This window comes from Anabrus simplex, chromosome X, assembly GCF_040414725.1.
Source record: "Anabrus simplex isolate iqAnaSimp1 chromosome X, ASM4041472v1, whole genome shotgun sequence".
In the NCBI taxonomy this organism is placed as follows: Eukaryota; Metazoa; Arthropoda; class Insecta; order Orthoptera; family Tettigoniidae; genus Anabrus; species Anabrus simplex.
Genome location: NC_090279.1, coordinates 182,066,049 through 182,085,364, shown reverse-complemented (window position 1 = coordinate 182,085,364; position 19,316 = coordinate 182,066,049). Strand labels below are relative to the sequence as shown.

Sequence of the window (19,316 nt, the reverse complement as noted above, 5' to 3'; positions counted from 1 at the left end):
AAGAAAAATATACATGTTTCTTTGTTTTTAAAGGAGACTCCAAACACCAATTTTCACGTTTGTAACATCTTCAGTTTCTAAGATGTAAGGATCCCCATAACAAGGATCCAAACAAAAAGTACATGTTTCTTTTTGATATATAGATTTACCCATTTTAACAATTCACGCTCCCAACCCACTGATTTTCACCCCCGTTAGAGAAGGAATATCCAAAAATCCTCCCTTAGTGAGCATCGTCACTATAGTATTAATATATCCGCAAAATTTCATTTCTTTATATCCAGTAGTTTTGGCTCGGTGATGAAGTCAGTCAGTCAGTCAGTCAGTCAGTCAGTCAGTCAGTCATTCAGTCAGTCATACAGTCAATCAGTCAGGACACGTTATTTTATATACACATGAAATGAGTAAAGAACTGAGTCGCAGGGTTGTGAAAGACTGCAGGGGGACCTGGAGAATGTTGGAGGATGGACAGCGGATAATGGTATGATTGTAAATGGGATGAAAAGTCAAGCTGTATGTTCCACCAAGAGGAAAATTGCTCTCAGTGTTAAGTATTGTGTTGAAGAGGTGATAGTATCTCACGGGGAACACTGAACGTACCTAGGTGTTAATATAAGCAATGATCTTCGTTGGGTTAATCATATTAACGAGGTTGTTCAGAAAGGTTAACGATCCCTTCACATGGTTATGAGGGTATTTAGGGGTTGTAGTAATGAAGTAAAGGAGAGGGCATATACGTCTGTGCTAAGACCGCAACTAGAGTATCGTTCCAGTGTATAGGGCCCTCACCAAGATTATTTGATTCAAGAACTGGGAAAAAATCCAAAGAAAAGCAGCTCTATTTGTTCTGGGTGTTTTCCGACAAAAGAGTAACGTTACAAAAATGTTGCAAAGTTTGGGCTGGGAAGACTTGGGAGAAAGGAGACGAGCTGCTCGACTAGGTGGTATGTTCCGAGCTGTCAGCGGAGAGATGGCGTGGAATGACATCAGTAGACGAATAAGTTTGAGTGCTGTCTTTAAAAGTAGGAAAGATCACAATATGAAGATAAAATTGGAATTCAAGAGGACAAATTGGAGCAAATGTTCGTTTACAGGAAGGAGAGTTAGGGATTGGAATAACTTACCAAGGGAGATGTTAAATAAATTTCCAATTTCTTTGCAATCGTTTAAGAAAAGGCTAGGAAAACAATAGATGGGGAATCTGTCACCTGGGCGACTGTCCTAAATGCAGATCAGTAGTGATCGAAGATTGACGAGTGTTATTAATGCAACAATTACCACTGTACTATACACACTGCTACTTGCTGAAACAAATGAACGAATGAGAAGATTTCGAAACAAGTAATTAAAACAATGGCAAGGCATCAAAAGTAAGCATTTTTTTACATACCAAATCAATGGGAGGTATAGCTGATACATATCTTAGAATGAATAGTTCGGAAAGAGCGGACTCTGTGTAGCGGTAGATAAAAACACTAAATCAAAACAAGATTTTATTGAAATGGGGTAGGTTCGACTCTTTTCTCAATTGCTCACTGAAAATAGCTAGAAGCTACGATAGATTAGCGTACCCCTTTAGACGACCTCGCGTATCACTAATGGTACACGTACCACATTTTGATCACCATTGGGATAGACAACTTCCTAATGATATCGCCAACGAAACAAAAAATAAATTTACAAAATCAAAGATAGAAATTGCAGTTGAATTTATTTATGACTAGCAAATGTGCCCGTGCTTCGCTACGGTTTCTTACATCGCATACGGATTTCTACATAAATTACTTTACACGCCGTAATTGAGATTTCATTAAAATTATTAAAGTGCAGACCTCTGCTTCGAGATTCACTAGCTTCTAAATGGTACATCATATTAACAAACTGTACATTTTCTCGTATCTCCGATATTTATGGGTTAAATTGATTTTGAAACTTTGAATAGGGTTAATTTGAGTACTTTTTAACGCTTTACATTATTTTCTTCATACTTAAGTATAAGCTAGAATCATGAAATTTGGTCCACATATGACCTTTAACATTGTGCCAATGTGCGCACCAAACTTCATAACTCTATCTAACCTATAAATGTGTGAAACAATGAAATATACATGCAAAAATCACTAAATTTACGAACAATCCAGAAATAGAACCAAATCCAACGTATAAAGCAGAGATAGAACAAAAAGTCATAGGACCAAAGTTGTAGATCACTCCAAATTGAATGGAGATTGTTCCATCCGTTTTGTGATACGGCTTACCGTTTATCCAACAAATAGCTCAAAAGGAATGTTTGCACAGGCATTAAAATTGCCTCCATATTTCTATATTTTGGAGGTAAAAAGTGAAAAATTTGAACATCTTGGAATTTTCCCGTCGGTTACAGGCTAAAAGCTATAATTTCGCCAAATTTCAATTTTCTAGGCCGTCTGGCAGATTGTTCCGCCATCTTGATTTGGGAAAGGGGGATAAAATTAGGAAATTTACGAATTTTTTTAAGCCCACGAAACCTACAGGTTGTCGCTTTGGATAAATTATACGACTGCGTTCTTATGCTAAGCCCAAAATTTGAAGCCACCCCCCCCCCCCAGCGTGCCCCCTTCGGAGAATTTTGAGAATTTTCTAGGGATGCTGGAGTCATTAGCTTCTCCAGTACCAAATTTCAAATTCCTGAAATTTCTGGAAATGCCTCATTAATTCACGTCTATTTTCATTTTTATACCTTTATATATAGATCGCTCCAGATCGACTTGCTTTTATATATATATATAAGATTAATTACGCCGACGACTGATTTTTTTTGTTCAAACCTCGCATTTTTTTTTCTCAGAGCCCCTCTGCCCGAACACATTTTCTTGCATCAAAGGACGTGTCCGGAAAAGAGAGGACGTATGGTAACCCTACTTTGATACAAATTTCCTCCCTCACCTCTCCTTCGCATGCAGTCCCCAATATGTTCTGCTCTGTAGGATCCCACTATCTATTCAGTTGTCCGACTGGTTTGGTGAGAGAGCCCAGAGTCAGGCACCTCGCTGCAGTCTCACTTGGCCTGTGAACGAGAGAACTTGTATGTGTGTGTTGTTATTGCTTTCAGAAGCCGACTATGCCCTCCTCGTTTGTAACCACCGTGGAGGAGGAGAGGAGAAGAAATCCTGAACTCAAAGAAGACGATCTCCAACATCTCAGGGATTGGAACAGCAAACAAGCTCACTTGCCTACAATTCCAGGTCAGTGAAGTTGACATTTCTAACATTAACGTAGGTGATGAACGGACAGGTTCTTTTTTTGTTTGTTTTTGCTAGTGGCTTTACGTCGCGCCGACACAGATAGGTCATATGGCGGGTGGCCTTAGTCTAATTAAGGAAGAGCCCGAGCATTTGCCTGGTGTGAAAATGGGAAATCACAGAAAACTATCTTCAGAGCTACCGACAGTGGAATTCAAACCCAGTGTCTCCCGGATGCAAGCTCACAGCCGCACGCCTCTGACCGCACGGCCAACTCGCCCGGTCAGACAGGTTTTAGATGAGCTCTCGAGGTCAGGATTTGAGAGATAAATTAGTTGTTTTTTTAATTTTTTTTATTTTCACATCGCACCGACACAGACAGGTCTTATGGCGACGATGGGCTAGAAAAGGGCTAGGAGTGGGAAGGAAGGGGCCGTGGCCTTAATTAAGGTACAGCCCCAGCATTTGCCTGGTGTGAAAATAGGAAAACACGGCCACATCTTCAGGGCTGCCGACAAAAGGGCAATGCAAGCTCACAGTTGCGTGCCCCTAACTGCACGGCCAACTTGTTCAGTGTTAGTTCGTATCCCACCAGCGGTCATCCTTTAAGAAATTCTCTGATATGACACAACTTCAGCTGCTTCCTCAAAGCTAACTTTCTCCAGAAGACACATCACTCCTTTTTTCATCATAACTAGAAGTTCTATCCATCATTGATGGGACGCATGATGACATATTTTTGTCGAACGTAGGTAGACATGACATGCCTCTGCTAGTCAGCGCTTTGTCGTAACGTACTCGCTTCCTGGCTATCTCTGGCCCTTCGTAGTTCATTTTGAGAAATATGTCTTACGCTCGGGAACATCCGAACGTAAAGCGCGACAAAATTTGTGACGGAAGTTGTAACCATAACAACCGTGCAGGCAGTGATGTAAGGTATTGATGGCCGACCAGACAGTGTTACCTAGCAACCGTGCACGCTTTGTCTTATGGCTGGTTGCCATCTGAAATTAGCAGCCGTTTACAGATGGCCACTAGCGGTGATTACGGGAGGAAGGGGAGGAGCGAGGGGTGGCAGTCACCCCAACCCACTTTTGCAGAAAACATTCCATTTTAGCCGGATGAAACTAGGAATTATTAAGGAAAGCAATTTGTACAAGGTCTGTTCAGTCTTATATCAGCTCGCGACAAGTGCAGATGTCTGGAGAGAGGAGTGAGGCGAGATGGTGGTGGTGGTGATGATTATTGTTTTAAGAGGAAGTACAGCTAGGCAACCATCCTCTATTTACCACTAATCAGAGGGAAAAAATGGAAGGGATCCGACACTTCGAAAAATGAAGGTATCGGCCAGAGGAAGACAAGGGCCACGAAGGGCGTGAAAATGAAAGACTCCCTAGCCCTCGCAAACCTAATAGCGTCGGGGTCGGAAAAGAACAAGAGTTGACCAAGGGAGATCGGATAGGATAGACGAAAGTGAGGAGCCTGGCACAAGTAAGTGGAAGCAATGCCAGGACTCAGCTGAGGGCCCCGTGGTCGCCAACCCACGCTCCAAATTTCAGAGCCCCTGGGGCTCCTTTTAGTCGCCTCTTACGACAGGCAGGGGATACCGTGGGTGTTATTCTACCGCCCCCACCCACAGGGGAGAGTGCGGCGAGACATGGGAGTGGAACAATACCGGACGGCCGGCTATCGGGAGTTGGCAGAGGAGGTGGAAGTTAACTACGGAGAAGACGGCAAGTAATGGTGGAAAGGGGAAGTTTGGAGAGATAATTCTGGTGGTGGCGGTGATAGCGGTGCTGTTGATAACAGAGGGACGGGGGTTGAATTGAACCCCGGCCCGAACGGCAACCTGAATTAGGAAGATATAGAGAGAATTCGGGAGGTGATGAAGGAGAGAAACAATACGTAAAAGGTAATGGAGAAGCTAGAGGAATTGAGCAAGGCACAAGAGGAACTCAGAGATTTGGTGAAAGGATTAAGGCAGAGGAGGAGACCAAGACAGGCACACTTGCGAAAGAGATTCAAGGATTAGGAGAAAAAGTAACAAGTCTTGAAGAGGAAGTGGTGATATTGAAGAGAGAGATGGTGGGCTCAAGCCAGGAGAGGATGAAGAAATGCCTTTTCACATATGGAGTGCAAGAAGAGGGGTCAGAATCGAAGATAGACATTATATATAAAGTAGTGGACATTATTCAAAACAAAATGAAAATAAAATGCAGTGAGGTGGATATCGACAAAGTGGCAAGAGTAGGGAAAGTGAAGGGCAGGAGGCCAATAAAAGTACAATTGATATCTACAAGGTCTGTTGTCTTATCAGCTAATCCTTTCCATTTTAACAAAATTATTAGCGGAAATAAGCACAACAATACGTTCGTCGCGGCTAACCGATTTGTATAGCGCCACAGCAAATAGTGGAGACTTTGAATGTACTTAGAGGAAGGGTAGCAGGGGTAGCAGGGGTAGCCTGTCGAGGTCATGAACAATGAGGTAGGATTCACCCACTTGCTACGCACATTCGTAGCGGTCGTGCCCTTAATTATGGTAGGCCTACATCCCCAGCATTTGCTTGGTATGAAAATGGGAAACCACGAAAACCATCTCCAGGGCTGCCGACAGTGGGGCTCGAACCCACTATCTCCCAGATACAAGCTCACAACTGCGCGGCCCTAACAGCACGGCCAACTCGCCCCGTGTTCCAGTCTGGCAGTCTCTTTAGTGTCTGTTAGTTTCTTAGTGTGTAATCAAAAAATAAATAATTTTTAATTGTATAATCACACCGTACTTCTATTTAATTATAATAGAAATGAAAACCCACAGCCTGTTTCCAGTCATTGGACCGGGTCAGGAATGGAATGAATGAAGGCGCCATCTAGCGGCGAGGATAGGAATTGTGCCAGCTGCCGAAGTCTCCCCCACTCCTCTGGGGTGATGATTAATGGCTGACAGATGAAATGAAATGATACTGGAGAGTGTTGCTGGAATTCAATTGAATTGAAATGAATTGAATTGAAATGAATTGAATTGAATTGAATTGAATTGAACTGAATTGAATTGAAATGAAATGAATTGAATTTATTGATAGTGATGATATACATGCCACTGAGGCTGAAAAGCCCCTTTATGTAGCGTCTACTTACAACATAATACAAGTTTATGAATATACTAACTACATTTTATAATATTAAAATATTAAATTAAACACAAAACTTAAAAATTAAAATACAGATACCAATTCCAATAAAATTAAAAGATAAATCATATAAGAAGTAATAAAGTATATCATTCGATTTTTTAATATTTTAGGCTACAAGAATCTCAGGAATATAAAAAACAGAAATAATTTTCTTAGAAATAATACATATTTCTTATTATTAGACACAAGAATACCTGATCTCAGCCCCTTGCGTACTCCTCCAGGAAGATAGATGTTAAGGACTGCTTTAGTTGGGTGCAGTTCCTGTCATTTGCGAAACGGTGAAGATTAAAGACATTGAAGATACGGGATGCAGTGCAAACAAAAGATTTGTTAAATTTAGTGGTACGATGAAGGGGAATTTGAAGGGTAGTTTTTGTAAACCTATTATCCCTGTTATGTACTGACTCCATAGATTTAAATGCATTATATAGGTAGGGTGGGGTCTTCAGTTTGATAATGAAAGATGACAGGGGAAAACCGGAGTACCCGGAGAAAAACCTATTCCACCTCCGCTTTGACCAGCACAAATCTCACATGGTAATAATAATAATAATAATAATAATAATAATAATAATAATAATAATAATAATAATAATAATAATGGCATGTGGTCTCCGGAGAGGCCTGGTATAGGTCTTTTGATTTGACTCCCATGGGCTACCTGGAATGAAGGCCCCATCTAGCGGCGAGGATAGGAATTGTGCCAGCTGCCGAAGTCTCCCCCACTCCTCTGGGGCGATGATTAATGGCTGACAGATGAAATGAAATGATATTGGAGAGTGTTGCTGGAATTGAATTGAATTGAATTGAATTGAATTGAATTGAATTGAATTGAATTGAATTGAATTGAATTGAAATGATGATGAAGACGGCACATACACTCAGTCCCCGTGTCAGGGGAATTAACCAATTATGGTTAGAATTCCCGACCCTACCGGGAATCGAACGCGGGACCCCTGTGACCAAAGGCAAGCACGCTAACCATTTAGCCATGGAGCCGGACATCTCCCATTGTGAGACCGGGATTTGAACCACGGAATCCAACGGTGAGAGGCCGACGCGCTGCCGCCTGAGCCAAGGAGGCTTTAGGCATAATTTACTATATAGGGTCTAAATTTGATCTGCTAGCAGCGCGTACCCATGGCAGTCTACTCTCCCTAATGGGTAATCCGGCACTGCTTCACATAACTGACTACAGTCATGAATGTACAGACCGAGCTCCATAGCTGCGGCCAGTATCCAGTATTCGGGAGATAATGGGTTCGAACCCCATTGTCGGCAGCCCTGAAGATGGTTTTCCGTGATTTCCCATTTTCACACCAGGCAAATGCTGGGGCTGTACCTTAATTAAGGCCACGTCCGCTTCCTTCCCACTCCTAGCCCATCCCTGTCCCATCGTCGCCATAAGACCTATCTGTGTCGGTGCGACGTAAAGCCAATAGCAAAAAAACAATGAATGTACAGAATCTAGCAATACCATCGTTATTTCCAAAAAAAAAAAAAATTCCTTAAGGGAAGTATGATTGCTGATCTAAGGCTATGATTACCAGAGAAATTCAGTACCGGTAATCATCCTTTCGAACTCAGGTCTATAAATCATGTACAGTCCCCTTTCACTTCCGCAAGCTCACTGACTACAACAGGAAGTCTTTGATATAGCACACACACTACACAGCTTCCGTCTTGCAGCTCTCTCCTACTCACAGACGAGGCATGTTGAACATCAGTTTAGTAAGATGCAATATACAATATTCAACAATAATTTAGGATCTATTTTATACATACACATTCATTATGGACTGTTATGTCCTTAAGCGTTCAGTCTGCAAACCTCTGTTAATGTACTAACAATCCTCTACCTGTAACTAGTTCTGTGGCCTCGAATAATTCTATACATCTTATCTTTAAATCGTTAGAAGTTGAGTCTAAACCACGTCGTCTGGGTCTCCCTCTACTTCTCTTACCCACCATGACCTAGTCCATTATTCTCCTAGGTAACATCTCCTCCAATCATCTTACATGACTCCACCATGCCTACGGCTTCATCAGTGGAGTTCATTCCTAACTTAGCCTGTATCTCCTCATTCCGTATACCCTTCTGCCATTGTTCCTACCTGTTTCTCGCTACTTTCATGTCTGTTACTTCTAACTTATGAATAACATATCCTGAGTCGACCCACCTTTCACTCCCGTAAAGCAAAGTTGGTCTGAAAACAGACCGATGTTTGTTCGGGAACTGACTTCCTTCTTACAGAATACTGTTGATCGCAACTGCAAGCTCACTGTATTAGCTTTGCTGCACCTTGATTCCATCTCACTTATTACGTGACCATCCTAGGGGAGAACACATCCTAAACACTTGAAATTAACTACCTATTCCAGCTTTGCATTTCTAACCTGGCATCCAATTCTCTTGGATTTCTTACGTACCGATATCAATTTAGTTTCGGAAGGCTAATCTGCATATCGTACTCACTGCACCTATTTTCAAGTTCCAAGATACCAGACTGCAGGCTTTCGGCACAATCTGCCATTAAGACCAAGTCGCCGGCATGAGCTAGACTGCTTACCGCATTTCCACCCACCGGTTTGGATCACATAGCTAACAGCTTGCATTCGGGAGATAATGGGTTCGAACCCGACTGTCGGTAAACCTGATAATGGTTTTCCCATTTTCACACCAGGCAAATTTCGGGGCTGTACCTTCATTACGGCCATGGTTGCTTCCTTCCCACTGCGAGCCCTTTCCTATCCCATCGTCGCTATAAGACCTATCTGTGTCGGTGTACGGTAAAACCAAACCAAACCCCATGGCACTACAGCGCTTGAAGGGCCTTGGCCTACCAAGCGACCGCTGCTCAGCACAAAGGCCTGCAGATTACGAGGTGCCGTGTGATCAGCACGACGAATCCTCTCGGCCGTTATTCTTGGCTTTCTAGACCGGGGCCGCCATCTCACCTTCAGATAGCTCCTCAATTGTAATCACGTAGGCTGAGTGGACCTTGAACCAGCCCCAGGTCCAGCTAAAAATCCATGACCTGGCCGGGAATCGAACCCGGAGCCTCCGGGTACGAGGCAGGCACGCTACCCCTACACCATCAGGCCGGCGGTGTAACGTAAAGCAAATTGTCAATATATAAAAAATTTAAAAAAAGCATTTCCATATAACTGAATCCCTCCCTGCCTCTTTATATCTTTCAGTAGATGACCCAAACTTTGAAGAACAAATGTGAAAGATTACAGCCTTGTTTAACCCATGTAAGTACCTTGAACCACGAACTCATTCTACCGTCAATTCTCACGGCAACTTAATTGTCAACATAAATGCCTCTGATTGCTTTTAGTAATCTACCTTTAATTCCGTAGTCCCCCAGTATGGCGAACATCTTTTCCCTCGGTACCGTGCAATATGCCCTCTCTAGATCTACGAAACATAAACATAACTATCCTTTCCTCTCCTAGCGTTTTTCAGTTACCTGGTGCGTACTAAAAATCTCACCCTGACAGCCCTTCTGTGGTCTGAAACCACACTGGTTTTCATCCAGCTTCTCTCAACACTAATCGCAGGCTTTTATTTGATCAGTTTTCATAAAACTGTGGTTAAGTGTAAGAGAGGACCGTGAGTCCTAACTTCGCCACTACAAATAAAGGCAAATATAACAAATATAAAAAAAGTCTTTAATATATTTGTTTGAAATTGGACTCGTATTTATTGTGCAAACCCATAAGAAATGAATACGCATATTTATTATGACAACATTTTACGAGCACCGGGTGTGTACAATTAAAATGACTATGTTGAGCGCGGACAGCACGGGCTGTAATGATCGTAGGAGTCTGAAGTTTCGTAGATATGCTAACTAAGGAATGCACCCGCGAATGATACCACACCATTTATTAGTTCCACGTCTTGCCACCAGGCGAAAATATGGCGCTGTAAGCAGTGGCAGGCTCGCAGAAAAGGGTCGGAAACGATCAAACACATGATAACGGTGGTCCTGGCACGTTTTGATGGTTACAAACATTATTAGAAGTGGCCTCCCAACTCAACAACATGCTGCATTCGTAACATAGCATGGTCCACAGTTGGCCGCAACATACCGGATGAAATCAGAGCGACATCTCGTTGCAAGATCGTGTGGAGACCGGATATGTCCCTGATAGACACGAGCCTTCAAATATCCCCACAACCAGAAGTCACATGGATTTAGGCAGTGGCGGCCGGTCAGTACGTGCTACCGGGCTCCAGCACGTAGCTTGGAACTGTAAAGCCCCATTCACAATGCAAACGTAACGTAACGTAAACTTAAAATTAACGTTAACTTAGAAGTTACCGGCCATCTTTTCTAATGGATCCATTCACAATGCGCCGACGTAAACTTAACTGCGAGTCCGTAAAATTAAGGGATTGCAAACTCCAAGCTCTTGCGGTTAATTTTACGTTAACTTTAAGAACCAGCCAATCAGAGCAGAGGTAAACACTGTGTGTTGTGCACGATATAATGACTTCTTTCGACGAAACACTTGTAATTCTCTTTCAAAATAATCTTTGTGTATAGGCTATGTATGATAGAAGGAAAAAGAATTACAAATACGCTGTACCGAAAAATAATTGGTGGAAATTAATATCCTGTAGTAATGAAATCTGACAATAAATGGCGGGAGACAAGCTCGCAGCGCTGGCAAACGGACGAGAGAATATCCCTGTCATAAATAAAACAGCGTCCCTGTATATTTCTTAACATTATGACGGACTACTATTTTACGAAAACGATATCATCCAAACAAATAGATCCAAACATCTCATCAGGGTGTGGTAGATAGAGTCATAGATGTCGGTAAAGGAGACCTTACATTTCTTTTTATTACAAAAGGGGACGCAAATCGTAAGAAAGGCAAACAGTTCAGGTTTCATCCGCATGTCCAACACGAACTGATGAGGGTCATTTCTTACAGTAGATTACCGAAATCGCCCTGAGATAACCTTTGATTCAAGGGATGAACCCATTTTCTGCACCGTTGTTTACATCGCCTTTTTCAGGTACCGTAGGCCTACACAGCTCCCAGGAGCAAAGCAATAGATGTTTGAAGTAATATGGATTCCGCTACCACGTTGTTTGATTCCAACGAAGTACTGAATTATAAAACTGCGAGATAGCCCAAAACCTGACTTCCGTACTAAATAACATGGCAGTGTTTTGATTGGCTGCTGTGTACTCTTTACGTTAATGTTACGTTCCTCCATTGTGAATACCACAAATTTTACGTTAATTTAACGGTTACGTTACGTCGTTAAGTTTACGGTTACGTTTGCATTGTGAATGGGGCCTAAGGAATATTATTTATGTACAGTAAAATTATCCTGGTGCCTTTTCGTTGTTTTGAGTACGATATGAATTTGTGTTTTGTGCAAATCAGGACGAGATCTGTCGAACACCTAGCGCCGTTCTCCCGAGGAACAAGGCTCATGCTCATGTGAAGTGAGCCCTTGCCTGTAGCCTGGAGGAAGCAATACGCAGGCGCAGCCAAGCTTGCAACACTCCCCCTAGCCGGCGGAGTATACCATAAACCGGGATCAACTTTCACTGATCCCGTCTATAGTTACTTCCTCTCCCGCAAGGGGGTAGAAGTACTCGATGTCTCCTGCTACCTTGATGTTCACGGCCGACTGGATCCCTCGCTGCGCCCCTTAGCTAGCTAGAGCGACGCATCAAGTCGGCCGTGTGATGTTGAACGTGGTAAGCGAGTCTGCCACTAGAGAGTAGCATCGTCTGGGCTCGAAAGTAAAGCGTAAGCGGAGGCAATCTATCTCACACATGCTTATTAAAATATCCATCTTCCTTTTGTGTCAAAAATAAGGATTTCGTAGGTGAGTCAAAGAATCTTTGAGTGACCCTAAATGTTATCCCGCATTACAATGTAATTTACTCTGGTGAAATGAAATAGCGTATGGCTTTTAGTGCCGGAAGTATCCGAGGACATGTTCGACTCGCCAGATGCAGGTCTTTTGATTTGACGCCCATAGGCGACCTGCGAGTCGTGATGAGGATGAAATGATGATGAAGACACACATACACCCAATGATGGTTAAAATTCCAGACCCAGCCGGGAATTGAACCCGGGATCCCTGTGACCAAAGGCCAGCGCGCTAACCATTTAGCCATGGAGCCGGACATTTACTCTGGTAATCGGGGAGGTCTCAATGAATCAGTTGGCAGCTCTTTCAGTTGCTTTGTGGGGTTTTTAATCTCGCGGTTATATTACTGGTGCGTGTTTTTTCTGTCATTGTGTTAGTGCTCAAGTTTATACGGAGATTTATCAAATTATTTATCCACTGCAGTGTATATAAAGTGAAATTAAATTAGTGTTCTTAGTGGGGATCTATATTCCCACGATTCTATTTGCACTGATGTAAGTTGCGCCATTAGGTTAGTAAAAACAATATTTCTCGAATGAATTATTTATCTCGTAGACAGTTGTCGAAGAATTCATCTGCTTCCAAATTAATGTTGTTTTTGTTTGTTCTGAGTTATAAATTGTGAGAAAAGTTGTATTATTATTATTATTATTATTATTATTATTATTATTATTATTATTATTATTATTATTATTATTATTATTATTATTATTATTACTATTACCAAGTTTGAAGTATGCGTTGTTCATCATGGCAATATGCAGATTTAAAACAGCGTATTTAGCTTGTTTTTTGTAGCACGTAGGACGATTTTTTCACGAGCCGCCACTGGATTTAGGTCGGGGGATATTGAAGGTCCGCATTTGGAAAATGCTCAGAGATGATGCGGTCGTTATTGAAGTTTTCTCGCAGTAAATCTTTCACCTGGCGAGCGAGATGTGGTGGAGTTTCCCCGCCTTGCATGAAAATAACGTTGTGGTCACAGTTGCGTTCTTGCAAAGCTGGAATCACGTTTTGCACTAGGAGGTCTCTATAACGTGCAGATATCACTGTTCACCTAACAGGCCCGCGAGGGGTCATCTCATCAAAGAAAAACGGACCAAGAATGAAAGACCTTGTAAAACTACATCAAACAGTTACGCAAGCTGACACAATGCAATTCCACCGGAAGAACATTCTGACGTCAGAGTTACGGAATATTGCATATTATGTTTGCAGCGCTATACCTTCGCTTGGTGGCAAGACTTGGAACTAATAATTATTGTGGCATAATTTGCGAGTGCATCGCTTATCAATTAATCAATCAGTCACTATTGATCTGCATTTAGGTCAGTCGCCCAGGTGTCAGATTCCCTATCTGTTGTTTTCCTAGCCTTTTCTTAAATGATTGCAAAGAAATTGGAAATTTATTGAACATCTCCCTTGGTAAGTTATTCCAATCCCTAACTCCCCTGCTATAAACGAATATTTGCCCCAATTTTTCCTCTTGAATTCCAACTTTATCTTCATATTGTGATCTTTCCTACTTTTAAAGACACCATTCATATTCGTCCACTGATGTCCTCTCCACTGACAGCTCGGAACATACCTCTTAGTCGAGCTGCTGGTCTACTTTCTCCCAAGTCTTCCCAGCCCAAACTTGCATATCTACGAACTTTCAGACTCCTACGATTGTTAGAGCCCATGCTGTACTGCGCTGAACACTGCCATATTAATTGTGGACCCCCAGTAGTAATTTTCTTTTTGTAAGTGGCTTTACGTCGCACCGACACAGATAGGTCTTATGGCGACGATGAGATAGGAAAGGCCTAGGAGTTTGAAGGAAGTGGCCGTGGCCTTAATTAAGGTACAGCCCCAGCATTTGCCTGGTGTGGAAATGGGAAACCACGGAACCGCATCTTCAGGGCTACCGACAGTAGGATTCGAACCCACTATCTCCGGGATGCAAACTCACAGTCACGCGCCCCTAACCGCAAGGCCAACTCGCCCGGTGGTAGTAAAGTATAATGTCGTAAGGTGTTGGAATGACGAATTGACTGCTGTAGCACACATGTTGTATTACTAAACAGCGATGATTACTCTGGTAGTGGACTGTAGTTTGGTTAAGCACGTGATAAGACCATAGGGCCGAGTCATTCACCAATATTACACGTAATAAAACTTTTATTACAATTGTACATGATTAACAAAATGCATAGAAACTATTTACACGTTAAACAATAAACTGAAATGCCTGGATGGCTAATGATTAAGTTGGAGGCCATGCGGCCGTGAAAACATGTCTCGCCGACATGTTGTCGTTTTTAATGTCTTATCTCGTTGCCAGGGGGGTGACACTTCATAGGGAGCGTCCGAAGCAGTTCTGAGATGGGCCAATCGATCTCCGCCAACTAATGAAAACTAAAATTCTCTTTTAGAGGGTTAATTTAGAAGGCAGAGGTTGGCATTACACATTCAGTTGCGTGGTACAGCAAATTCAAAACACAACACCGTTATCGTTGCGCGCGAAGGGACCTTGGTCGTACGGTATGTAATAGTGCTTGTTAGACGAAAATTTGTTGAGATTATTTCGCATTGAACGAGATTTTTGATCCAGTTTTTTTGAGAGTATGGTGTGAAATTATAATTATGCGCGTTCTTGGTGCAAAAAGAAATAGTATTATGATCATGAACGTACTTCACATTGAACTACGTAGCTTTTGCGAGTAAACGTGTGTGTGATTGTGCTTCTTACCTGCTGTTTGGAATAAGTAAATTCAAAATATAAACTGTGTGCATTATGCTGTGTTTTACTTTCATCCGTTCCTTCTCGTGTTTTCCATTCCCATACATAAAAGTCGTGGGAAGGGTTCAAAGAACGAACGAAAGAATGAGGTTATGTTAGATCGTGATTTAGGCAAGTATGGGCGTTTTGGGGTTTTATATGAATTGCATTAACATTTTCAGTAATCAATGTTACATTTATCACTTAATAGATGTAAATTTACGGTGAAACAACGATACAAGTTAGCGTTATAACAGTATTGCCAACATACAAATACGGTAATTGCAATTTACTTTTCAAGTAAAAGACACGAGAGAAGCTTTAGATACAATTTTCCTACCGAAATACAATCATTATCTCTAACACAATTAAAATTTTAACAAAGTAACAACTATCATCATCGTGTTTACTACGATGTAATATCGTGGGATTTATTTCCTTATGTTGGCAGAGAGAAAGTGGCCACTGTAGCTTCCATGACCTGTTTTCTCAGCCAACTTTATTATACAGGAGTGACGGATCTATTTCTCTTATATGATCCTTGCTCGTTGTCGGAAACCAGATGCATTCTGGTCACTCAATAGAGACACGGATAAGAGCGCGCTCTGTATACATTTTCTAAGAGGACGAAACATTCTCCCATCTGTTGATTGCATTCAATCAAGACAAAATACAGTTTCAATGAAAATAACATAAAACAAAAATGTCATCAGAATACAAATACACTGACTGACAGAGCAAATGCAACACCAAGAAGGAGTGGTCAGAACGTTATGCCAATTGCAGGGTAGACTGATGTCACTGAGGTATGCTCATGATGTGAAATGCGCCGCTGTGCTGCGCACGTAGCGAACGATAAATGGGACACGGCGTTGGCGAATGACCCACTTCGTACCGTGATTTCTCAGCCGACAGTCATTGTAGAACGTGTTGTCGTGTGCCACAGGACACGTGTATAGCTAAGAATGCCAGGCCGCCGTCAACGGAGGCATTTCCAGCAGACAGACGACTTTACGAGGGGTATGGTGATCGGGCTGAGAAGGGCAGGTTGGTCGCTTCGTCAAATCGCAGCCGATACCCATAGGGATGTGTCCACGGTGCAGCGCCTGTGGCGAAGATGGTTGGCGCAGGGACATGTGGCACGTGCGAGGGGTCCAGGCGCAGCCCGAGTGACGTCAGCACGCGAGGATCGGCGCATCCGCCGCCAAGCGGTGGCAGCCCCGCACGCCACGTCAACCGCCATTCTTCAGCATGTGCAAGACACCCTGGCTGTTCCAATATCGACCAGAACAATTTCCCGTCGATTGGTTGAAGGAGGCCTGCACTCCCGGCGTCCGCTCACAAGACTACCATTGACTCCACAGCATAGACGTGCACGCCTGGCATGGTGCCGGGCTAGAGCGACTTGGATGAGGGAATGGCGGAACGTCATGTTCTCCGATGAGTCACGCTTCTGTTCTGTCAGTGATAGTCACCGCAGACGAGTGTGGCGTCGGCGTGGAGAAAGGTCAAATCCGGCAGTAACTGTGGAGCGCCCTACCGCTAGACAACGCGGCATCATGGTTTGGGGCGCTATTGCGTATGATTCCACGTCACCTCTAGTGCGTATTCAAGGCACGTTAAATGCCCACCGCTACGTGCAGCATGTGCTGTGGCCGGTGGCACTCCCGTACCTTCAGGGGCTGCCCAATGCTCTGTTTCAGCAGGATAATGCCCACCCACACACTGCTCGCATCTCCCAACAGGCTCTACGAGGTGTACAGATGCTTCCGTGGCCAGCGTACTCTCCGGATCTCTCACCAATCGAACACGTGTGGGATCTCATTGGACGCCGTTTGCAAACTCTGCCCCAGCCTCGTACGGACGACCAACTGTGGCAAATGGTTGACAGAGAATGGAGAACCATCCCTCAGGACACCATCCGCACTCTTATTGACTCTGTACCTCGACGTGTTTCTGCGTGCATCGCCGCTTGCGGTGGTCCTACATCCTACTGAGTCGATGCCGTGCGCATTGTGTAACCTGCATATCGGTTTGAAATAAACATCAATTATTCTTCCGTGCCGACTCTGTTTTTTCCCCAACTTTCATCCCTTTCGAACCACTCCTCCTTGGTGTTGCATTTGCTCTGTCAGTCAGTGTACATAATAAATGTTGCACTTAAATGAACTTCGATCACTAATTAACATATATAAAATGAAACAGAACTGTACACTGGTGTGCAGGTTGATGGATTGTTTTGTTCATAGCTGCACAATGAAAGTTTTTGAATTGTTTATCTTGTTAAATGACTGTACAACATAAATACAAATACAACTTTATACACCAATCAACTCACTGACACTGCAAGGAATCATATTGTCATTAAAAAAAATTACTCGATGGGAAGGGGACACAACTTCACTATTGGTCTCTTGAATTTTCCATAAGCAGTTTTTATGGTGACTGCTCGCACAAGTCCATCGAAACCTGGGTAAAGTTCCTCAACCACACCTAGTCTCCACTGAAGCGGGGGTAAATTGTCCTCTTTGATAACCACCACTGCTCCAAGTTGTATACTGGTTTGCTGGGAGGCCCACTTTGGCCTGTTTTGTAGTTGGGTTAAGTATTCCTTGTGCCATCTGGTCCAAAAGTGTTGCACCATTTGCTGCAACCATTTCCATGCTGAAAGTTTATTGCTGGGTATAAGTGTCAGATTGGATTCAGGAATAGAATTCAAACTGTTTCCAGTAAGAAAATGACCTGGAGTTAAGGGTTGAGGGTCAGTCGGATCTGAGGATAGGACTGTAAGTGGACGAGAACTTAAACAGGCTTCAGTTTGTGTGAGCACAGTACTAAGCTCTTCAAATGTTAACGATGAGTTTCCAATAACTCGATGCAAATGATATTTAACTGACTTGATGACAGCTTCCCGTAATCCTCCAAAATGAGGTGAATGAGGTGGAATGTAATGCCAGTTGATACCTTTGTTTGCCAGATTGCTTACAACTTCCTCTTGATGCTGCTGTGATGCCATGAATTGGTGAAGATCTTTTAATTCTCTATCGGCTCCAATAAACGTAGTAGCATTGTCACTGTATATATCTACGGACTTTCCTCTTCTGGCTATGAAACGGCGAAGTGCGGCTAAGAAGGCATCTGTGGTAAGACTGCTGACTACTTCCAAATGTACAGCCTTTGTCTTGAAGCAAACACATAGTGCGATGTATGCCTTGATACGGACATTGCTCCTCTTGTTAATTGGGCGAAGTAGAATAGGACCTCCATAATCAATGCCACAAACACTGAATGGACGTGCTGGTTGAACTCTCAGGATAGTCAGCCATGAGTTGATGACTAGTTACGCCTTTCAATGTGTAACATGTTACGCATTTGTGCACTTGCTGTCTGGCTACATTTCTGCCATTCAGAATCCAATAACGTTGACGGAGGGTTGCTAATAACAATTCTGGTCCTGCATGAGCTTGTTGTAAGTGTTCATGTTTGAAAATTAGAGTCGTCAGGTGATGTTTTGATGGTAATAAAATTTGGTGTTTTGTTGAGAATGGGAGCGACGTGTTCTTCAATCTACCACCAACTCTAAGTATATTATCATGTAGAAATGGACAGAGATTTTTCAGCTGACCTTTCTTTGATACAATGCCTTCCTTTTGCGATTCCTTGATTTCTTCACTGAATGACTCCGCCTGCGCTATGTGAATGTATGACATCAATGATGACTGAAGTTCTTGAACTGATAACGGTCCCAATCGTTTATTGTTTGGCTGTTTGGAGTTGTGAATGAATCTGCTGCAATATGCCAGAACTCTTTGTAGTTTTGTCAGCGAAGAAAATCCTTCGATGATGTCATTGCCTTTAGTGACAAGTAATGTTGCTACTGTTCGCTGTTCCAATGTGGTGTGACAACTTTCATCGATGACGAGGGGCTGTGGCAGGTTGAGCTGAGGTGCTGATAACCACGATGGACCTGACCACCATAATGTGGACTGTTGTAACTCTTGAGGTTCAGCTCCTCGAGAAATTAAATCTGCAGGGTTTTGATGAGATGAAACATGATGCCAATCTTTGACATTAGTTAACTGCTGAATTTCTGCCACCCTGTTGGCTACAAATGTTTTCCAACGCGATGAAGGAGAAGCCAACCATGATAAAACAATGGTAGAAACTGTCCACAAATGAGTTTCGTTAACTTCAAGATTTAAAATTGGAATGGATTTT

General features: G+C 42.8%; 1 protein-coding gene across 1 annotated transcript in view; it reads left to right on the top strand.

The window, feature by feature from the left end:
• LOC136886008 (alpha-tocopherol transfer protein-like) overlaps nt 1-19,316 on the top strand; it is a 67,609-nt gene that overhangs the window by 2,067 nt on the left and 46,226 nt on the right. The window contains exon 2 of the mRNA XM_067158718.2: nt 3,092-3,224. Within this exon, the coding sequence (XP_067014819.2) occupies nt 3,101-3,224 (124 nt within the window). The 5' untranslated portion in view covers nt 3,092-3,100. The remainder of the gene's footprint in view (nt 1-3,091; nt 3,225-19,316) is intronic.